Source organism: Centropristis striata, chromosome 19 (genome assembly GCF_030273125.1).
Source record: "Centropristis striata isolate RG_2023a ecotype Rhode Island chromosome 19, C.striata_1.0, whole genome shotgun sequence".
In the NCBI taxonomy this organism is placed as follows: domain Eukaryota; kingdom Metazoa; phylum Chordata; class Actinopteri; order Perciformes; family Serranidae; genus Centropristis; species Centropristis striata.
In genome coordinates this window covers 27,300,682-27,325,648 of record NC_081535.1, presented here as the reverse complement: position 1 = coordinate 27,325,648, position 24,967 = coordinate 27,300,682, and the positions used below count along the sequence as shown (strand labels likewise).

The 24,967-nt window shown below is 38.8% G+C and overlaps 1 protein-coding gene across 1 annotated transcript in view; it reads right to left on the bottom strand.

Moving 5' to 3' along the window:
* The window catches only part of LOC131992316 (transcription factor 4-like), a 316,278-nt gene that overhangs the window by 47,524 nt on the left and 243,787 nt on the right, over nucleotides 1-24,967 (bottom strand). The window contains exons 10-12 of the mRNA XM_059357855.1: nucleotides 12,419-12,524; nucleotides 8,423-8,571; nucleotides 6,833-6,986 (exon numbers count right to left, since the gene is read on the bottom strand). Of these exons, the coding sequence (XP_059213838.1) occupies nucleotides 6,833-6,986; nucleotides 8,423-8,571; nucleotides 12,419-12,524 (409 nt within the window). The remainder of the gene's footprint in view (nucleotides 1-6,832; nucleotides 6,987-8,422; nucleotides 8,572-12,418; nucleotides 12,525-24,967) is intronic.

Sequence of the window (24,967 nt, the reverse complement as noted above, 5' to 3'; positions counted from 1 at the left end):
GGTCCTTGTTCTTGTCCATGAATGTGACAAAAATCACAAGACAGTATTCAATAGTTACCGACACTCGACATTTACATTTGTTCTCATTTAAACTGACTGACAGCATGTGTTTGTGCAAATGCTGAACTTCAATACAACTAAATCTGTTTCACACACTTGAAGAGCACTGAGGCCAGAGAGGAAGGAAGTGACCTCACAGGACCAGATGAGCGCCCACACACACACACACACACACAAACACATACACACACACACACACACACACACACACACAAATACACACACACACACACACACAATGAGGCAGAGAGGCTCTGACATGCTCACAGCTCATCTCTCCTGATAGCAGATCCCAGATGGAAAGTTTACGCTCGCACACACAAGTTAGACAAGTGCACGCCACACAGACACAGCGCTGCAAAAACACATCCTTTCATGGCAAATGAATCCATTACAGAAATTGGCAGGACTGGACTTCTTTAAGCTGTTTAAGAGCGAGAGAGAACGAGAGAGAGACAGAGAGAGAGAGAGAGAGAGAGAGAGAGAGAGAGAGAGACAGGAAGCAGCATATGTTTTGGGGTTAAAGCCTCATGTCTCACTCACGCCATACCACTGGCCGAGTAAACCATCCAAGGGATTACTGTTACACACACACACACACACACACACACACACACACACACACACACACACACACATACACATGCACTTGTATCCTGACTTGACGCATAATTTCAAACATATGCAGGAGAAAATCTTTTTCATAAATGAGAGCTTATAGCTACAAAGGAGAAGAGGATTCAGAAGATGAAACTGATTTGGAAGTTTTCTGTCCGTGTCCATCACTTCTTCAAAGAGAAAAATCTAGTCATTTCATTTAGTATCTTTGTTTTTTTTATATTTTTTATGTATTATTGTTAAATCAGGTGCTTTGTTTCTATTTTTTGATTTCCTTACATACTATGTACTATCAGCTCAGTCATCAGCAAAAAAATGTCAGTATTGTATGTTTCCACAGATAATTTAACCCGCAATGTTTATGTTTTTGCTCCAGTGAAATATGATGTTTAAATCTGCGTAGGTCTGCCATCAGGCTGGCAGGAGATGTTTTTTCTGGGGTGCATGTTGATTTTGGTTGTGTACTGAAATCTGTCAAGTTTCCAGTGTGAACAAAGTGCCAAACCTAGTTAGTAGAAGTCACTGGTGCCGTGATAAGGACATGATCCCTCACCAGCTTCCCACCAATGGTGTCTTGTGTAAATTTCATTACACACAACTAAATTCCCAAATTGGTAAAGATTTAACAAATTCCATGACCTTTCAAGGAATTTCCATGACTTTTCTAGGTTTATCATGACCATGGGACCCCTGAAAATGGAACAACTTAGATTAGGTTAAGTTTAGGTTTAGGCCCTTAAAGTAGTTTGTGAGTGAAGCAAACCCGGAAGTCCCTTATACCTGCAATATATTGAAAATCCAACAGGGGTCAACATGTCAGTTGCAAAAGAAGTCCGGTCCTATCTATCTCAGTACAAAATGAGACGACTTATCGCTTGATTTATTCCCTCAGTGATTGTGGTCTCAATTGCTAGTTTTAGGTCTTCTCCAAGACAATATGATGTTATCTGTGTAAATAATGGTCCCATTTAGAAGAAAATAGATAATAAAGCAAGTATGATTTGGGGCGTGGCTACATTTGATTGGCAGGTAACTTGTTTCGTGCGTAACTTTGGTTTCACACGGGAAATGAACAGTGGTCTCCTGGTGGAAAGTCTTGAATTGATTTTAAAATACTTCTTCATGTTTTTAAAGCTATGAATGGCCTAGCTCCCTCTAATGTTGTTGACATGCTCTCTGAATACACGCCAGACAGATCCTTGAGATCATCAAATAAAGGTCTCCTCACCCAGAATAAACACTAAAGTAGCTCATGGTGTCTTCAGCCATTATGGTCCTACTCTCTGGAAATTCTTTACGAAATGAACTCATGTCTGTTACAACAGTGTCTTCCTTTAAAAACAGACTAAAACACATCTTTTTTCTAAAGCTTTTAGCAAGGTAAAGGGTAAAAGGCTCTTTTAAAAGCAGTACTATTGCACTTTCTTTTCACGATGAAAATACCACTACCTATTACCCTACTTTACCCTCATTTTTTATGCTTTCTTCTATGTTTTTATATGTTTTCATGTGTCACATTATCTTATGGTTTATTTTATCTGCTTTATATATAATGTTAATGCAATGTTTAGTGTATGTATATTGCATATTTCTGTCATGTATGATTTTTACTTTCAGCACATTGAGTTTAAGCCTGCCGTATGAAATGTGCTATATTTTATATATATATATTTTTTTGGGCATTTTGTAGCTTTATTGAGACAGAGAGATATTGAGAGTGAAAGGGGGAGACAGAGGGGAATACATGCGGGAAAGGGCTCCAAGCCGGATTCGAACCCGGGCCGCCCGTTTACGACGACTGGGCCTCTGTGGTACGCGTTCTACCAGGTGTGCCACCGGGAACGAAATGTGTTATATAAATAAATTTAACTTGACTTGACTTGACTTGTGTTTATTGACCCACCCTCCTATTTTGCTGCAAACATAATAACTAGGGCCACTAGAGGATTCCGCCTTACAGCAATCATCAATATGGGTCGTAATAAGCTGCGTTTCCTGGCTCACAGTTTTAGGGGTTTTATATAAATTATTGTGCATCATTGTTCTATAAGAACCAAATGTAAATAAGCACCATTTCCATTGATAGCTCACTGTATGAGTCTGTCGTTATGTTGATGTAATGGATATATAAAACTGACTAACATGAATCTATAGTGACCACAGCTGCTGCTCTCTGTAAAGAGAACTCACCCACTTGTTTACTCATATAAATCACATCGATGCAGAGAAGCGTCTGTAAACACTGTGAGTCTGTGTTTAAGCGTCCCTGTGTGCACACACGTGTATCATAAGTTTACATTTAAACAACAGCAACATGTTTTTTATTAGCTTCATGTTGTGTTTACTCTCATCTGCTGTGGCTCGTGTGTGTTTGTGTGTGATATCTTTGTGGAATGTTGGAGATGTCTTCCCATGAAAACAAACTTTCAATCTGTTTCTTATTGCTGTCCTATTTGTTCTATGGAACTCAAAGCAAGGGGTCCATATGGCATGCTGCGTGTATGTGTGTGTGTCAGTGATGTCAAGGTTGAGCCAAAACGGAGTAAAACTGTTTTTCAGTTTTTGACCGCCAGCCTCCTCCCCTGTCACTGAAGTTTAGTTTTAAGTGGTTTAAATCATGTGAGTCTGATCACAGCAGAGACACTTAGAACCTGTTATGTGGTGGAAAATTAAAATATGGTCTTTTAACTAGAAAGGATTGGGAATGTTCAAACTGTAAGTAGTTCATCTGTGGATTTTTGTTCCAAAGTCAAAACACAAACCCAGCCAAGCCATTATAACAAGATGGCAACAAGAAAATGCTCAGTTCCTCTGACAGTTTAATCATCTTGTCTACTGACAGACAACAACTAAAAATTGCTGCACTGCAAAAAAAGTGTGTCTAAAAACGAGATAAAAACACTAAATTTGAGGGAAATGATCTTGCTGCATGGACAGACAATTTTGCTTGACAAGATTGCTTAAATTAAGATTGTTAAATCTAGAAATAAGCATGTTGTACGCATAAAATAAGCTAGCAGAGTGCACTGCAAATTATTTGTTTCTTACCAAGATTTAAAAAAAAACCTTTAGATTTAGAAGTGTTTGATAATTAATCTTGTTTTAAGAGTTAATTTCTTATTTCAGGTGTTCAACATGCTTATTTCTAGATTTAATTATCTTAATTTAAGAAATCTTGTCAAGTGAAATTATCTGTCCATGCAGCAAGATCATTTCCCTCAGATTTAGTGTTTTTATCTTGTTTTTAGACACACCTTACTTGCAGTGTGCAGATGATGTGCATTGTGATAAAAATGAAAGCTTACCCACAGCAGAGCTTGTTAATGTCTTTGGGAAAAGTCAAGTCTAGTCTTTAGGGTGTCAAGTGTTAAGTGCAGTGTCAAAGTCAAGTCCAAGTCAAGTCTCAAGTCCTCATTGTTCAAGTCCAAGTCTGAAGTCTGAAGTCTATACAGCTCTGACAAAACTCGGCATTTAAACAAAGGAAATCTCTTGACATGAACATTGCTCACATTCTAAGAGATTGACAATGCTATCAGCTCTTTGAAGCTGTACCTCTGTGCTTTATGCTACATGCTAACATGCTAACATGCTCACAATGACAATCCCAACATGCTGATATTTAGCAAGTATAATGCTTATCTCAGCCACAGCCCCAATTTACGAAAAAGTTGGGACAAATGTAAATAAAACAGAATGAGATCATTTGCCAATACTTGCCAATATACATACATTCAATTTTTGTTTTTTTGTAAATAAACTATACTATTTGATGGATTATGTTTTTATTTTCATTTTACATAGCGTCCCAATTTTTTTGGTAGTTGGGGCTGTATCTGAATGTCATGTGTTAGCTTTAGGGATGGGAAAAATGGATTCTGACATGCATGATTCCAAGATTCTTGCCGGAAAGTCAATATTTGACACTTTAAAAGCCATTTCTTGACATCATGACCACCTGTAACAAATTCTCTATCTCTCTCTTTCTCTGTCTCTGACAGCTGAACCAACTTGTGAAACACAACATTCATAAACGTGTGTCACTGTTTTATATTCCTTGGCTGAACCAAATGGATAGTGAAACGGACATAAACTGTCTCTCTTGGAAGATAAATCATGCATGTAAACCAACATTTTGATGGATCAATATAAGGGGTGTGACGATACACTCTCGACTCTACGCTCAGGAGACGAGACATGATATTGGGTTCAGGAGAAAGAGATGAGACGAGATTTTAAGAAAACTACAATGACACAATATATGACTGGACCAGCAGACTTTTAATTAGCCGTGTTTCCTTTAGGAGGAAGAGTGGCCACTGGGAAAGTCTCAGGCCACGCCCGCTCAAATGTCCACTCACTCTGCGTGTTTCCATGACAAAAAGGCCCCCACAGGGATTTAGAGACTCTGGAGGTGACGTATGGTTTTCGATCGTCGCGTAATCACTTAGCGACAGTTTCGACCGTGATCACATATGCAAAGGATTAAACACGGGAGAAGCAACTGTGGCCGCCTTTGCTAACTGTGCACAACATCAGCAATTGATCGTAAACAAAGCAGCATGGCTAATTATGCACAGTGTCAGATCTTGAATTAACGGCATCTCTAACTGAGTGTCCGGTGCTTGTTGTAAACAAACAGAGATCGCTAAGTGAACTCCTCCTGCAGCAGCAGCCATTACACACTGTACTGCTACAGAGCTAACTGTTAGCCTATTAGCAGGACTGTGCCGCTTCGACTCATTCTTATTCTTCTTAAGAGCCACCGGCCCCTGTGACGTCATTCTGGCTGCTTACTGCTTCCCCTTCTTCTCCTCCTCTTCTTTTTTTCTATTACTGCCCCCACAGGTCACAAATAGAAGTTTGGATAGCTCACAAATTTCAGGAGACAGATTTTTAACGCAACGAGAAATATCGTCGAGTTTAATCTAATCCCGCGAGATCTCGTGGCCCAAGATCTCGTCACACCCCTAATCAACATACATTTAATGACAATCATTTTTCAATTGCCTTCAGCCCTCTGAATCTGAATCGAGTTGAATAAGGATGCTAGAGATTTCCACTCCAAGGTAGCATGCTAACAATATCTAGTAACACTCTGACACTAATGGGAATGCCATTAGTTTTTATGTAGTTGGTCATGATTTAAAGACAGATTATGGTATTATTATATGGTATTAGTCAACATTTTCCAGAGATCACCACAATGATTTAAGTTAATCTTGAGTGGGATATGAATGTGTGGCAATCCACTTGATCGTTGTTGTGACATTTCACTACAAACAGAAAGAGTCAACTCATGGTAAAAATAAATTAGGGTTCATCCTCTGGGAGTGATGCATTTTTGTACAAAATTTCATGGCGATCCATCAAACAGATGTTGAGATATTTGTGTGTGGTGGCTTCATCCATAGAGTGTGAGAGAGTAGTGGGCTGAACAATGGGGCTAAACCTCGACAGGAAGTAGGTCATGTCAACAAGCGTCCTATTATCCAAAAGCAGTATGTTATAATCAGTGGTGGAATGTAACTAAGTACATTTACTCAAGTACTGTACATAAGTACAATTTTGAGGCACTCTACTTTACTTGAGTATTTCCATTTTATGTAACTTTATACTTGTACTTCACTACATTTTGAGGCAAATATTGTACTTTTTACTCCACTACATTTAACTGGCAGCCTTAGTTACTTTACAGGTCGAGATTTAACATTGAAAATCATGATAAGTTTAAATGATTAGACATTTTTTTATAAATTTAACCTGATAACAGTATATCAAGTAAATAAAATGAGCACTACCTTGAGGAAATGAAAACACTGCTTACATAAATGCATTAATAATTGTCATCTAATAATATTTTTGGGGTATATAAACATTCAGAGTGATGCCATTCTGCAAAATGAGTACTTTTACTTTTGTGATTTAAGTACATCTTGATGCTGATGCTTTTTTACTTTTACTTCAGTAAGTTTTGAATGCAGGACTTTTACTTGTAGTGGAGTAATTTCACAGTGTGGTATTAGTACTTTTACTTAAGTAAAGGACCTGAATACTTCTTCCACCACTGGTTATAGTTCAACTCAATTTGAAAAAGCAGCATCAGTGTTTCTTGATATACATTTTCGCAAGAGACAAATGGATGCAGGTGTCTTACCCATGATGCTTTCTGTGCCGTTGGTGGAAGCGGTGCAAGAGGTGGTGCTGTAGTGATTGCCCCCACCCCCGCTCCCTCCCCCTCCCCCTCGGTGGAAGCTGGACATAGGAGGAAGGCTGGAGCTGATATCTGCAGACGAGTGCGACGGGTAGCTCTGCACAGAAACGGGCAAAAGAACAAAATGGAACTTTAACAAGGGAAGAACAAACAACTGCAAAACAGCTTACATAAGAAGGGAATGAAAATAAAAGACAGTGGGGATGAACATGAGGCCTCTTTATTGGAGAATTACACAGAGCTCTTTTTAGTTTGAAGGATTACCACTTAATGACCTTTGACAGATTTACAGCCTCGCATTTGTGTACAACTTGTAAATGTATCATTTGTCATGTAATGGATGTAGCAGACTTGTGTTGCTTGTAAAGACTTTTATTTAATATTCAATGACTTTCAATTTGGGCCCAACTGATATGGGATCTTTGCGACTGATGCAATACAGATTTTAGAGGGGAAACATTCCTCCATTACTGATATGGCAACCAATAAAAGGGATTTCCAAGCTGGAATGAATCTAGATCTTTTCTATGTAGATTTTGCACCAATACGACAATGCAAATGTACTTAGAAGAGTTATTTTATAAACAATCATTATTATATATTTTTATACATTGTAGGTCTACATACTGTAGAATATACTTAATTGTCAACTCCATCTATTTGCAATTTATTTGTCAAGCACTCTCATATTATCATATCAGCACTGTCATATTGTATGTATGTTATGTATATGTTTGGACGGGTTGGTGGCTAATTTTGTTGTCCTAGTACTTGTTACTCTGTGCAATGACAATAAAGGCGATTCTGATCTATGCAGCATACAACATAATTTCTAAATCACCTAAAACAGCATTTTCTACATGATATGCTCTGCAAAACAAGTTTTTATATCTATGATTGGCCAATAGGCCGATATTTTAGTCTTGCTCTATTTTCAGTAACTTATTTGCACAAGTTCAGTTAATTGGGAAATTACAAAGTTGTATAATAGTCTCAAGCAGCAATATCTGGGTCTGAAAAGTGAAGCCAAAGCAGAAGTGCCTTAAATCTCCATTCTTTGGCCAGCAGTGAGTGAAAAAGTCTAATTGTATAGAAGCCTATGAGACAATGAATCTACTTCTCACTTTATTTATTAACTCAATAAACATTTTCCCAATGTGTTTATGGTTTCAATCTTTAGTTTCAAATCTTCTTGAGTACAGCATGATGTTTATGGTCCCACTTAGGCTTAGCAATTCATATTAAGCACACTGTACATTTAAATGGCCATGAAATTACTTTTAAGGGCTTTCCGTGTTTTCATCTTCAAAATTGGGCCCTTTCATGAAACTGAATTGTAACATTTTGGTAATCAAAACGTTTTTTTTTTTCAGCATTCTGTTGTACTAAAATATGCTTTAAGTTTGTTTTTCATTTCTTTTTTTTTGAAAACAAAAATTCAAAACGGAATTAAAATTAAAACTAATGAAAAATCCCAAACTATTAAAACCTTGCCTCATGCTAGTACACACTGTAATTGACAGGTCTTCTTACCAATCTGTCGTGAGGGTGAATCCCGCAGTAGGAGGAGCTCTGGGAGGGGCCGTGGGAGGAGTTCCCGCCCCCCAGCATGCTGCCGTGGTAACCCTGCTGGCTCATACTGCTACTGCTGCTGCTCCAGGGATCGCCGCTGTGGTGACCATCTGATAGAGACACAGAGGGAGGGAGACAGAGGAACATGAGATGTGCTGGATGCTGGTTTGAGATTAGTCTCTGTGCAGACCACAAAGTAAAAACATACTTTTTCCTGCTGTCAAACCTTCCTGTGACTCACTCAATGTGTCTTCATGCAGTTTAGTAATCTGACCCACTTCATGCAGTAACCTGATTTCAGAAAACAACCATGTAAATAGGACACCTGGTTTCCTTCTTCAGGTTAACCCGCTTAACACAGATTTGTGCTGGACAAACCTGATTTCTCGGATCATTTATACTTTTATAAAGTTATTTTGAGAGCATGTGCATTTACATGAAAGACGGGCTGAGAAGGAAAAAGAGACTGAGATTGTCTGGGGACAAATACTGAGTACTTAAATTGTTTGTAGTCAACAGACTTTCCAGCACTCTCAAGCAGTCAAATTTATGTAATTTATGTCCACAGAAATCCCTTTTTTGATGGGCTGGTAGATGTCCATTAAAGTCATATAATAGGATGGTAAATGGTAAATGGACCTGCACTTATATAGCGCTTTTCTAGTCGCTTTGCGACCACTCAAAGCGCTTTACACTACAGACTGCACTCATTCACCCATTCACCCATTCACACACACATTCATACTGGTGGCAGGGAATACCCTAAACGGTCCCACCTGCCACCATTGGGAATTCATTCACACACCGATGAACGCAGCATCGGGAGCAATTTGAGGTTCAGTATCTTGCTCAAGGATACTTCAACAGACAGACTGGTCTAAAGAGCTGGTTCTGTGGTTGGAGCCAGGTTGGACACACTGGAGGAGGTGGTGGAGACAAGCACTGTCAACATGTTGGAGGCCATCCTGAAATACCCAGATCATCCGCTACACAAAACCTTTATGGACCAAAAAAACAGCAGTGGACGGCTCCTCTCTCTCTGTTGCAGGATGGAGAGATACAAAAGGTCCTTCTCTCCTACAGCCATCAGGCTGTCTCATTCTAACAGAGATTCTACCAGACTCACTGAATTTACCCTCGGGGATAAATAAAGTAATTTTTATTTGATTTGATTTGATTTGATTGATTTGACATCGACCTAGGGCTGTACTGACTAGTTCAGGGGTCGGTAACCTTTACTAACAAAAGAGCCATTGTTGGCCAAAAAAAGAGAAACAATATCGTAATGGAGCCACAAACCTTATTATGAGCCTAACTATGAAGATAAACTAGCCTACAATCTAAAAATCTGACAAACAACATTACCAATAAATCATAATGAGAATTTATTCATTTGATTTTGTCAGAATCCAGCAAGGACCCAAATACAAATGAGAGGCTGGACACCAAAGACATGTTTCAGGAGATTTGAATTCAACAGCTAGCCTAGCTAGAGAAACTCAAAACTAGACTTGAAGTTGGCAAAAAATTTTCAGTGCCATATAAAAGCCACATATTTTTACTAATGAATAATACAACTTGCTTTGGGTCTAAACCAATGATAATTGTAAATGAAAATGTAAAAATGTGAAAATGTAATTCATTTTGTATACTTTTTTGTCACAGCCTCAGCCTGAAGAGCCGATTGTGGCTCTGGAGCCACAGGTTGCCTACCCCTGGACTAGTTAAATGATTAAAAGCTTCATTCATAAAGTTGACATGTCAATTCTAAATCAACATTCGAATGCTGCACTAGGGTTGGACAATTGGACGAATATACAAGCTATCAGCAAATGACTAACTACATCGTCTGTTGATTTTTTTGGGCAACATCTGTCATACATTGGGGTTTATTTCGACCAAACCAGAGTTGGTGATTGTTGGAAGTAGTCTTAATTGTGGCCAAACTGCTACGGTGACAGCCACAGTGTGTATTCCTGGATATTAAATGCTCATATGTAGTGCTCCCAGTAGCATTTGTTTGTTGTGCACTGAAGAAGCACATCACATGACATGTTGAGGCATGTTTGAGTCAAATGATTGAAGACTGCATTAATGTAATGAATTCAACAGTATAATCATGCTGTTTTCAACAATTTGCTGTTCTGGATTACTCATCTAAAGTGTTTCTGTGTAATTAATAATGACTTTGTTAAACAAACCAGACCTAGATCACAGCCCATGACAGTTCTGAACAAGCCCACAGCCTCATATGCTGGTTTGAGGAGCTGTAGCATGTATTCATTGACGAACTGAAATCTCCACTGTATGTTACCACCGGACAGCTTACCTGTTTTATTTCTCTGCTCGAAACACCACGTCTCCTCAGCGCTGTACTAATATAAATAGCTCCATCAGAAACTGAAAGTGAAACTAAACTTCCACGCTCTCATTCATGTTGCAAATTGTGTTTTAAAACAGTGGTTGAAGCATCAAAAACCACCTTCTGGAAGTTGATCAGCTGTTTGATCTGCAATAATGGAGTCAAAGATGTAATCAGCTGCTTGTTGTGCATATTTATTTTCAAAGACTCGTGGCCAATGAAGAAGCTCAACTCGTCATCACTCACTTTGACCAATGGTGTTTTGTTTTCAGACTGCCGTTTCCAGCTGTGATATTAACCATTCTGTGCGGTCTGCCTTCAATCTGTCAATTTACAATTTATTATCAATCACTCAAGTAATCTGGCTCTGTAGCGTCTTCAGAGATAGTAACAGAGGCGTTACATTGGCAAGACTGTTCGAGGCCGGGTCAGTGTGATCGTTGCAAGCCACTACCTTCTCCTCCCACTTCGTTCTGCAATGCCTGATTGCAATGTCAATTCAGAGTCTGATGATGGCTATTATTATTACGCAGTTGCGGAATCAGTATGAATGTCCAATCGATTTTAAGATTATTTTACTGGTTTATAAATCTCTTTAGCCTATTTATCTGATTATTACTTTTATCCTATGAACCCTGGAGGACTCTCAGGTCTTCTGGGGCTGCCCTCTTCCCTCTCTGGATGAACTGCAGTGTTCCCGCCGATGATTTTCTGCGCTGCCTTAACCCTTAATAGGGCACTCTTTGAAATACTTGCAAATTCCAAATTTCAACCCTAGAGAATATTGGAGGATATTACATACTGCCAGAATGTGTAAAAAAAAAACATACAAAAATAATATTTTGAGAAAAAGTTTACGAGATTAAAGTGGCAAATCTACGAGAAAAAAACACGTAGATTTATGAGATTTAAAGTGGTGAATCCGGGAGAAAAAAGTTGCCTTTTCCCACCTTTTTCCCGTAAATCTGAGACTTTTTTCGTGCAGATTTGCCACTTTAAATCTCTTAAATCTGCACATTTTTTTCTCGTAAATTTGCCACTTTAATCTAGTAAATTTGCAACTTTTTTCTCAAAATATTACCTGAAGTTACCAAATATAGTTCTTTGCCCGATAAAGGGTTAATGACCCACAGTGCAGCTTGTTAACCAAACACAAAGCCAGTATGTGTTTCTCTTGTACAGGTACGATTGTACAGCTATGACAGTACAGATACGCTTCTTCTGCAGTTTAGAGATGCATAAAGTTTACTTTGCACTCTTCTGACTTCCACCCACTGTCAATGAACGCTATTAGACACATGTTTTATGGCCACACACTCCACTGAAAGTAATTGCCTCGCTCCTATGTAAGCAGGGTTCTCAGCAGCGATCAAATCAGTCTCAAAGTTTGGAAGCAATGGCTTGTTGGCTTTATCCAGCTAAAGATGAATATCTTCTGGGGGTAGCTGTTAGAATAACTAACAAAACTCAGATCTTTTGGTATAAGAAAATCTTTGACATCGTTTGGGATCCAGTATCCACAATGGGCACAGAAACACACTGCAGGGAGTTCTAATGAAGGACAGATCTGTGTGTGTGTGTGTGTGTATGAGTACCTGGCATGAAGAATGAGCTTGGGAAGCCAGCGCTGGGAGGTTTGGAGGAGGGATAACCCGGTGAGTCCCTGTTGTAGTCTGCTGTACTGGCAGATGGAGCGTACACCTGCAACACAAGCACAGAAACACACCACGTCATTCAGAAATCTGATCAAAATAAAACACGTTCTCATCAAAAGCTCACAGACAAAAACAAACTGAGGCTCAGCGGGAATGAGCTCCAGACACGAGTCACGCCCAGTAGTAACAGATGATTGACACACATCTAGACCCTTCCTCCTCCTGACTGCACACACACACACACACACACACACACACACACACTGAGCTGTCATTGGTCTGTGTTCACACATGTTCAAACTGCATTTAAATCTGAACCACACTGTGAACAATACACCGGCACGTTCTGCAGTTATTTATGTTTTTTAATTTTTGTAAGAAAGAAACAAAATAATTAAATACCTTTTTTTAATTACTTTTTACGTTTATTTCATAAATTAGTTCAAGGTACTTCTGTCGTACGTGTTTCATTTTATTTTGTAAAAACTAACCCATATGTAAAATATTTTTAAAATTCACTTAAAACTTTTTAAATGATATATTCTGTAAAAAACTTTGTAAAAAGGTGAAAAATGTAATATTCACATTTTTATTTAAATAACATTTTTTATTTAAAATGTCTAAAAATGTTAAAATCATGACATTGATGTGACACTGTGAATATTACATTTTAAAAAAAGAATCTGGGGTTAAAATTAGTTTATGCTCTATCAATCTAAAACATTTCTTTTATGGCAACAGTAACCGCTCCAATTTCATCTACACTGCCCATATACTGCAAAAACCAACTGACAAAAAATAAGAAATAAATAACTACAACTAAGCAAATACATGCTCGAAACAAGTAAAATGATCTGCCAGTGCAATAAGTAAAATTTTCTTTGTAAGAATTCTTTAAATAAGAAAATATATCTAGGCACTGGAAAAACCAATAATGTCTTGAAATAAATCCAATTATACTTCAGCAATTGTGGCTTGAATAGCCCAACTGTAGTGAAATTAAAATAAGCCAGAAATACTTGAATTGAACACGTTTTGGTGGTAGAAAATGCTTTTGAAATAATGTTCAACCTACATTCAACTAAAACTCTCAGTTGGAGCCAATATTTTATTATTATTATTAATAATAATAATAATAATAATGATCATAATAATAATATTAACTTTATTTATATAGCACCTTTCAAAAACAAGTTACAAGGTGCTGTACAACAGAAATAAAACATATCAAATACAATTTACTGACAACAACAAAATAAAACAAGAAGAAGAAATTACATTTTTAAAAAAATGTAGGTTAAAAACTCACAATTTCCAATAGTTAAAGTTAAATAATAAGTAAAATAGGCACATAATATTAATATGAATAAATAAATAAGCACATAAAGATATGGTCAGTAGGTAAATTATACTCAAAACATAATATTGTTATACAATAATATATATAACAATATTAAGATACTATTGCTAGATATAAGAAGAAAATACTTGGTAAGCTTCATGTTTTTTGCAGTGTAAACTAACTACATGCTTGTTTTCTATCGGGCCTCCTCCTCAGACTGGTTTGACGACTAAAAGAGTAACGGAGCAGTGATTCTGACTCTCAGCGGAGCAAACATGCAGTAAAACGTGAGACTGCAGGCCGAACCAGCAGCCTGTCATCACTCAAAACAGGTGACGTTGTTCCTCAGCAACACAGCGGCTGCATGAGAACACAATGCCTGTGTTTGGTCATGCCTTCGACTGGGGGTCCCCACAGCATGCCTCTGTGTGTGTGCGTGTGTGTGTGCATAGCGTGCGAACACTCAGCCATGACGCTAGCTTGCGCCGCATGACGCAAACCCTGGAACAGCTGTTGAAAGCGCTCTCCTCTCTCTCTGTCTCCCCCACTGATTCACATCAAAATGAAAGAGCCGCTCCACAGCTACACCTAATCTAGCAAGATCCCTGAAAAAAAGACATGGGCTGCTTTGTTAACTTTGGAGTATTTGCATATGGATGGAACACAGATGTGGTAAAAAGAAAATCCAATGATAAAACACAGACAGAAGAAATAAAAGAAAAAGATGTAGAGGAAAAAAATCACTTGGGGGCATTATAAAAAACATCATGTCACTTCCCACACTCCCTGAGAGAAATTATTAAAAACAGAAAACAGCCTAAAACTGTTTCTGTCAAACAACAACAAAAGCCTCCTGACTTTTTTTCACTTCACTAAGAGCTTGTTAGTACTTCTGAGGGGAAAACTGTCCTGTGTTCTTCAAGTAAAAAAACATCTCCTGGACACAAAGTGATCATACAGAGAATCTAGGAAGGAATCTGAAAGTCTTTCAAACTGCCAGTTAACCCTTTGTTGTGCAGCAGATATCCAGATGTTGACAGGTGTGACAGTGCGTGGAGCAAAAGGAGTCTTCCTCAGAAGTCTTTCCTTTAGTCAGGCTTGTGAACTTTGCAACACACACAGGAACAAGGGATTAAATAGAACCAATTTTCACGTGTGATAAAAAGGAAGTAGCCTATTGGGATTCCACCCGTGGTTCAAGAGAAGGCTACATCCAGAAGGAAACATAATATGGGATGAATGTCTCCCTTCACCTCCACTCCATGTCCTTAAACATCAGCCCTGCACTATATCATGTGTACTGTTGCAAACCTCAGTACTCCACCTGAAAGCTACTTCTTTACTCCTGATTACACCCACTAACCCAGCAGGGTGTGTTCAGGTGTTGGGTGTTTCAATTAGTGGTCAACCGATACAGGTTTTTTTTTTTTTAAGATATATTTTTTTTGCCATTTTTAAGGCTTTATTGACAGTGGATAGAGGGTGAAATGGGAAGACAGAGGGGAAGACATGCGGGAAAGGGCTCCGAGTCGGATTCAAACCCGGGCCGTCCGCTCTCGAGGACAAAGCCTCTATGGTATGTGCTCTACCAGGTGTGCCACCGGGACGCCCGATACAGGTTTTTTAAGGCCGATGCCGATACCGATTATTTTGACATCAGTCTTAACTGATCCCTGATATGTGCTGCTGATTTTTTTGGGCCGATTCTTGAAGTCGATATTGCCTTTACTCCCTCCATTTACATGATAAAAATGACACAATGAATACAAATGTTCCACAAGTCTCAATTTAAACAAAAAAAAGGAACATTTTTAACAAAACAAACAAAACATACTAACAGTTGGATAGCAAACAATGTGTATGTTGTTCTAGGCCTCGAGGTGGTGGCGCCTCAGATGATCCACATATTTGATGTGTTTTTCTTTTTTCCGGTATCAGCAGCAGCTCACCAGAGAATGGCAGATGTGAAATGTGAAATAGGCTAATTGATGGGCAAACGCACGCACGTATCGGCTGATGCCGATACAAGTAAAAAACACAAATATCGGTCGACCTCTAGTTTCAATTGTGACCGCACTCAGCTGTGATTGGTGAATCATGCATTGTGAGGGGTTTTACAGGAACATTCAGTTTGTGGACAAAGTACAGATGTAATTAGCAGCACAATGTGGAGTTTTAGCCTGGGTCACAGGAGGATTATATACTGACGACTGAAGGGATGATTGATGATTCGTTTTTTGTACGACAGGGTACTACGGGTACCCAAAGTCTTCGGCTGCTTTCACATATAAAGTCTGGGGGACTGGTGTGATTAAGCGGTGAAGCTGCAACATTGTTGCATAGTGATGTGCCAATGAAGCTTCATGAACCATTGTCATCATTTTCTGAGCCCACTAGATTGTGCTGTTGGTTCAAAGAAAAAGGCTGAAGCAATGGTAATTGAGTGTATTTTCAGCTCTTTGTTGAACAGAGAGCGCCATCTAGTGGGCTCAGAAAATAAAGGAAATGGTTCATGAGGCTTCACTGGTACATCACTAGTTTGCCCCACAAAATCCCACCAAGCATGGAAAACAAATGTCTTCGTCTATTGGACAGAATATGTGAGGAAAAGAGCTGACACTTTTTCAAAGGAAGTTGCAGACTTTAATGTATTATTGGTGGTGTTTTTACACTTTTATGCAGTGTTGATTTGCTGTGTCATTTAATCAGTTCGCCACTGTCTGTCACTAAATAATTTGTTATGCGATCATCTGATTATTTGGATAAGGGCTTTTACTTTATCATTAGACCATGTCTCTTCAAAACAAATTTTTCAAGCCTGCTACTGTCTCTGGTGATGATTCTCACATTTCTGCCAAATTCATCCCAGAATGCACTGTGATGTGGTTCAATTCCTTCCTTTGGTTCAGACTGTGTTCTCAACCAAGACCCCTGTTTGGTCTGCGCCAGAGTTCGTTTGAGCATTCACATCAGCAAAAACCAAACTGACTTTCCAACAAAATGCACCTGAGGTCATTTCAAGCGGACCAAACAGCTTGTACACCAAAATATGGTATTCTGGAGAAATGTTTGACCATATTTATTGATCCTCAGAAAGAAAAGGGAAACATTTAGCACAAAATGTGTTGAAAATATTGTATTAACCCTAAGAGTCCACTCATATAATGTTCTAAACCTTTGACACACAGTGCTGGGAGCATCTCAAATTAATCTTCAGGTTTCCAGCTTTCTGCCAGTGTATAGCACTTGCATTGCATCTATTGCTGACCTGCTATCTTCCCCCGAAAAATCCACAAATTCTCTATAAAATGGGGTTAAAGACATAAAAACAAGTCAGAACTTTTAGTTCCCTGTAGTAGAATGATAGGTTAGAGATACGTCTGTCTATGAGGCACTAGTGACTGACTGAAATGTTGTTGCACACAGTAACTGTTCAGATACTAAAGTTGTGTTCCAGAGCATAGTCTTGTGTCGGCTGTGTTTACTTCCTGAAAAACCACTGCTTGCGGAGAGACACTGACACAGCGACAAAAAACCAAAACAATCAGGACATCTGAGGCGCAAGGAACACTGGGAACTGTGGGAATGCAAGACTGAGGTCAGGAACCACCCACCGGCCCGCACGCACGAACGCATGCACACACACACACGCACAAATCTAAATACACTAATGTAAGGTGCTAAGAGGAACTAATCAGCTGAGAGATGCTGATACCTTCCCACAATGCACCATGCAGGAGTTGTAGGGATCCAGTTTCTTCAGTCTCACACACACTCACATACTCACACACACACACACACACACACACACACACACACATAAACAGTGCCTGTAGATGTCATTAGAGCGCAGCTAAAATCCCCTCAAACTTCCTCCTCCGCCTCCTCCTCTTCCCCTCTGAGAACTGAGTTTGTGCTCTGATGATAAAACCACATTTATTGACCCAAAGCCTGTACAAGAAAATTCACACACACACATACACACACACACACACACACATGCTTGTGTTGTTCCTGCTGAAAATATTTAGATTTATGTCTCATGTCGTGCAGACATATTTTCCCATTGAAATTGTTGTTCGACTGGTGACGAAAGACGGAGATTTGTGTGTGTCTGTGTCTCTGTGTGAGTATATTTATGTAAGTGTGTGTGTGCATGTTTGTGTGTGTGTGTGTGTGTGTGTGTGTGTGTGTGTGTGTGCTACAGACAGACAGGAACAGGTGCAGAGTGTGTTCAAGTCTGAGGAATGTAGAGAGACACAATAACAACCTCACTTCCTGCAGTCTGTAACACACACACACACACACACACGCACACACACACACACAGCAGTATTCCCACAGTTAGCAGGCGGACCGCGAGCCAATCAGAGGCACCCTTGACAGTGTTGTCATTTCACTGACAACTGGAAAACCACAAAGCAGATAAAAATAATGAGAACCACAACAGAAACCAGCGATGGCCGATCAATAACCTTCATATGAAGCTATTTTCCATAACATGTCTGTGAACCTGATAACTTGCTTATGTCAAATAGTTACTTTGTGAAAAAAATCATTGTAGAGTGGGTTGGAAGTTACAGGATCACTGAATAATCAAACCAGTTGTGGAAAACCAATTCCTGATATAAAGTTTGACCAGCCAAACCACATCTCTGTTTCACAATAAAGTCATAATAGAAACCAATCTGAACAGTTGTGTAAAGTTGGGATCTGGACATGTATGCTTCACACACATCATCAACCTGCCAGCACAGAAGATCTATACCAGGGATGGGCAACACAAATGCTGGAGGGGGCCACAATTTTTCATGGACACTACCACAGGGCCACATATAGGACCGTGCATTTAACCAGATATGATGAAACTGCAATTTTAAATATGTTTACAGTGCAGTCACTTAACATATTTCATGCTCAAATGCATGTATAACAGTATAAATAGCTTTGAAGCAAATAAAAAATAACCACTTACTGTTGGTTTTTTTCTCAGTGCAAGAACAGCAGACCAACATTAATTGCAAGAAGTAGTTTTGTGCATTTTTACACTGCACTTTTAAGATTTCATGCTCAAATGCATGTAGTTGTACAATCAGCACAATTTCAAGCTTAGTGTGACCAATTCAGTATCCGACAAAATGGTTCTCCTTCTGTTCGTTATCATGTTAAATAATGGATGCTTGTTGTAAATGTTTGTCATAATAAGTATGTGGATTCTTGAGTTATGGCCTGTGACCTTTACCTCCAAAATCTAAAAAAGTGTGCCAAATTGGAGAGATTCGCTCAAAGTATTCCCGACAAAATAATGTTTCTGGCCAAAGCTGTCAGACAATAATAAAACCGTCAAACCAGTGGAACTAGTTTTATGAAATCCTGGTCTGTACCAGAACATAAATTACAATATAAAGCACAACAGAAATCAGCTTGTTCTGTAGTAGGAGCTGTTTAGCACCAGTTCTCTATGTAGAGATAGAAACCCAATGGAACCCAAAGGAGACATCAATTTATAATTATGAAGCATTGAACCAGGTCTGTAAACTACGATCTATACTACAGTAAAACAACAGAAACCAGGTCTCTGTATGACAACAGAGACACTGACCAATGACAGAAACCTCATAGAAACAAGTGGGATCAGTTTTCTACCATACTGGAACCAAAACCTGGTCCATGATTTAATTAGACTTTAGATTCCAAGGTCAGGATTCAATTACATTTTTGAATTAAAAGAGTTGTTTTTCAGCACTGAAACTGTTTTTTTTTGTCGTTAATCAGGTCTTGATTTGTAAAGATCAACAGATCTTTGCTTTCATGCCCTGCCAACTGTCATTTAAACTTCCTTCAGGCTACTTGGTGTCAAGTGAGATGACTGGAGCGTTTTTTGGAATGCACCACACTAAGGCAACATGTTCAAATTTCTGATTTTGCCGATCCTGCTTTTGATTCCGACAAGTGAAAGCTCATTTTGATAAATTTTCAGTTTAAATTTGCAACTGTGACGCCTCTTTGTTCCCGATCAGTGCTTCTACTGGTTCCTGTTGATCACTTGTCTGCACAGCAATAGAAACACATTTAAAACCAGTAAAGCAGTTCTCTCTGCGATAATAGACACAAAATAAGTTATTGTGTCACAGTAAAATCAGAACCCAGTTAACCTGGTTCTCAGCACCAAACTCACGAACAAATACTATAAGGGAAACAATTAGAAGCAGTCCTTTATCATAACAAGTCAAACCAGCTTTTGTTTTAAAATAGAAACCTGATAGAAACCAGTAGAACCAAATCACTGCCTAGAATACAAACCAGTTGAACCTGTTGTTTTCCACAACAATTACAATTAGACTCTGATGGAAAGCAGTAGAGCCTGTGGTGTAAAAGCATCATGTGCACCACAGTAGAAACCCTGATAGAATCCAGTAGAAACCTCCTGCTGTGTCATGATGTTTAACGGATTGAAAGAAACATCACAGATTGCATCAAAGCGTCGCTCCGCGTCGCCCCCGGCAACGAGACGAGAATATAAAGGCACATTCCACTGAAAAGTGATTCCTCATGGAGCTAACTAAACACACACACACACACACACACAATTTATTCAGAGCAAGCAGCTGTGCCACTCTCTGACCTGACACACAGGTACAAACACAACAGAAACAGCAGCTCAACTTCAATTAGAGAAAGAAAGTTAGTAGATGTACGCATGTTGTACTGCAAGCTCCCACAAAATCAGGTTTCTACACCTGTAAATGTTTTCTTTTGAAGTCTGTGCCTAACACTATATTTATCTTCAATAGAAAATAATTTTGATGGGAAAAAGGTTGAAAAATATTGTCTTCAAACTTGACTCAGAGACTTAAGAGAAAAGTTCTATTACAAATTTCTATCCTTATTGCCTTGCCTTACGCCAGTCCGATAAATGACTTGGTTGATGTTATTGGCCAATATCGGCCAATATCACTAGTGATGTGCCAATGAAGCTTCATGAACCATTTTCTATATTTTCTGAGCCCACTAGATGGCGCTCTCTGTTCAACAAAGAGTTGAAAGTACATTCAATTACCCTAGCTTGAGCCTTTTTCTTTAAATCAAGGGCGCCATCTGTGGGCTCATAAGATAAAGAAAATGGTTCATGAGGCTTCATTGGCCCATCACTACCTATCAGAGATACATTGGTGATATATTGATATTGGAAAATGTGTTTATATGCATCCAATATGCAATATAATGCATTATAATGCAAATAAAGTTATTATTATTATTATTATTATTATTATTCCATATCACATTTAAAAATATATCAATATATATATTTTATATTGATATATCGCCCAACCCTAGGCTCTACTACCTCTACTTCATCTGCTTATTTAGTCACTTAAGTCATGAAAATTCAGAAAGCATAAATTCTGAATGGTTAAATTAACACAACATTTACCAAACAGAAAGAATAATAGAAACAATTCCAAACAAATTAAATGAATAAACTAGAAGGACACTTGGAGAGTGCAGACGCCACCAAGGCCATGGTGTACAAAAGTACAAAATCATTTGATTTAGATCCACTGCAAAATATAATGGCTTCTTACGTTAGCCATGCTACATACTTCAACCAAATAAGTAAAAATTCCAGCCAGTAGACAGACAAACACACTAAGCAACAAAGTGAATGTCAAACATAATCTCCTCAGTGGAGGTAACAACAAGAAAAAAAAGGAAAAATGCTGTATTATAACTGTGGAGGAATAATGTTTTCAAGTCAGTGAAACACTAGAAAAAGAAAAGAAAAGAGGAAAGAAACAAACTTCTCTGCATAGTTTCAGTTCTAACTTGTTGACAGTGATGGAAATGCTTCTGGTGCCTGAAGGGGAGAGAGAATGGAAAAAAACAATAGATGAATAAAGTGAAGTGGTAAAAGTTGGATAGGGATAAAAAGACAGTAAACGGAAACAAAAGAGAGAAAAATGGAAAGGGAGGAAAGAAAAGAAGAAAAGAAGAAGAAGAAGAAGAAGAAGAAGAAGAAGAAGAAGAAGAAGAAGAAGAAGAAGAAGAGGGCTTTTTGTCTTTGTTTAGTGTTTGATGCTTCTTCTCTCTGTTATTGTCTCCAAATGTTGGGGGCATCTGTTCAGCCTCCTCAGCTTCTCTGCTCTGACAGGAAGAGGAAGGGGAGGATGAGAAAGAAGGGAAGCTCCTGCTCTTCCTCCTCTTCTTCCTCTATACTCTTGACCTCATTAAACTTTTACACACACATTCTGCAGTCAACAATAGCCTAAAAAATATATTTTCATTTGTATATATTATTAGTTTTTTTTTTGTTATAATATCATGAAGACGTTAAACGTTTAAAAAATAACATTGTTGACTTCTGGTTTCACGTGGGACACAAAGTCATGTCTCCTGGGTGAAAGTTTTGGGCTTGTTCCACCCTTCCACCATTCATTCTGGCACCAGAACCACTTTCAACAAGTCAAAGTGAAGTTCTATGCAGATGATATACTTTCAATCATAAAAACTCACATCTTATTATCGTCATGGAAAAAGTTGAGTTCAAATCTCTTGTCAGAATGATTTCAGTCAAGTTGAAGGAATGTAAGTGTGATGTATAATGTTCTGAAAAGCTTCCCTTTAAATTTTTTTTATCAATAATAAACTCCACAGACAGACAGAACAAGAAAAAAAACAGTATTTTTCTCAATAAAGAACTTGTTCCTGTTTTGTTTTCTCTTCTCTCTCTGCCTCCCGCTAACTCTCCCTCTCTCTCTCTCCCTCTCACAGACACACAGACACACACACACACACACACACACACACACACACACACACACACACACTCAAACACACACACACAGACACACACACACACACACACACACACACACAGAGTTTACCACGCTTCATCCAAAGCAGATGTGCTGGAATGCGAACACTCAAAGGAGCAGTCACGAAACCTCTTGACAGACACACACTCCCACACAAATACACACACGCACACACACACACACACACACACACACACACACACACACACACACACAGTCGGCTGCACCTGTGCCTGTCCAATTTTTTCTCTCTGTGTTTCCCTCTCTCCCTCCTCTCTGTCCTCTGCCTCTCTCATTTCTAACATGCTGCTTTCACTTTCGTCTTTATTCACCTTCAACACTACAGGAAGCGCAACAACAGAAAAGCATATACTTAGCATACAGCACCATACAAACAATTATAATAATTAATTAATAATTCATCATCTTTTGGTTGAAGCTTCTCCAAATGTTTTCTGTTTTTCTCTGTGACAGTATAAATCCTGATGCTATACGACCAGTCAGCTGTGTCTATATACCTGCATCTCATTCCCCACCTCTCTCCACCTGTAGACGCACTTTTCATCTGCATTTACCGTTCACGCCGCCATGCTCCGAGCCCGTCCGGAGGCAGATGTGGGAAAGCGAATCAAACGCGCCGCAGACGGATCAAACATATTTTTGGGGGTTTCTGTTTTTTAGATGTATTTTTATAGTGGAGATCTGAGCCGCGGCCTCGGAATCCTCTGAAGGTTAATTATGTTCCTGATTCAAAACACATGGAGGGAAAAATTGCCAGTGCGTGTGTATGCGTGTATGTGTGTGTGTGTGTGTGTGTGTGTGTGTGTGTGTGTGTGAGAAAGCGGAAGGAAATCCCACCCACCACCTCCGAGCCGAGCCCTTTATTCTACCAACCTGCAATTGCACTAATGTGAACCAGATGTACACACACACACACACACACACACACACACACACACACACAGTTTTGAGCATGGTTGCCTAATTGAGTCCATATGATGCAGTACAGAGAGAGGGAGACAGACGGATAAAAAGAGTATGGAAAGAAAGAAGCAGAGGGCCGAAAAAACATTACAAACTCAGAAAAGAAAAATTAAAAAAAGAGATATTAAAAAAGAGGGAAAATAGTCAGGATAAAGATATATTTTCAGAAAAGGAGGAAAAAAAGAAAGAAAAATTTAGACTACAAAGAGAGTCAGAAGGAAAAATAAAACAGTAAAATAATTACATGGAAAAATAAGTAAAATAATATGTGAAACTGAAACTGAACTAAGAAAAACTGAAAAAAACCCAGATGTAAAGCAAACTGGTAAAAAAAATAAAATAAAAAAATTGCAAAAGAGATTTTGAAATAAAAAAATATCACACTGAAGGATACACACTAACAAAAGAAAAAAGAGGAAGTGTTAGTGTGTATTTTGAACAAGACCTCTGCCAAGAAGTAAAAATAATTATTAAAATAATTAAAAACAGGGAAAAGAGAGACACAGACAGCAGTAGGAGAAAAACAGTGACAGAAAGTGATCACAGAAACACAGAAAAACACACACACACTTGCAAAAATACTTGTGTGTAATTGAAAACATCCAGAGCCTTCACACACTCACAGTGAGTTTCATGGACCGAAACACATTCTTCAACTCACTTGTAACGGAACGCACACACACACATACACACACACACATGCTCCCTGTGGAGGCTCAGGCTTCCTGTGGCTTGATTAGAGCCCCCTATGTGAAGACAAGTGGACTCAGCATGTGTGTGTGTGTATGTGTGTGTGTTAGCGTTGTGCACCTGTGACTGAAGGGGGGTCGAGTTACTCAGACAGAAAACACTGGGGGGCCGGACAAAGAGAGAGAGAGGTGTGTGACACATGTGAGCGGCTGTGAATTATTTGGCTTTAAAAAGTGTGTGTGTGTGTGTGTGTGTGTGTGTGTGTGACCGTAGAATGAGGAGTGTGTAAGTGAGAAAAGGAAAAGTAGAAATTGGCCCAAGTGATTGTGTGTGTGTGTGTGTGTGTGTGTGTGTGTGTGTGAAGGAGTAATGAATCGCTTTTTTCCTGCAGAAAACTATTCACACACACACACACACACACACACACACACACACACTCATGATGGTTTCCGTGTTGAGGAGCAAATTCATTTTCTATTAATTTTAATGTATATTTCATTCATCTATCCACTGTCTAATCTCCTTTTTCCTTTTATTTCCTCTCCTCACCTCTTACCTACTCTTCTCTTCTGTTTCCTCCTCTTTTGTTCTCTCCTTTCTTCTTGTTTCCTCATCTCCTTTCGTTTCCTCTCCTTCTCTCCTGTTTCTTGCTCTCTT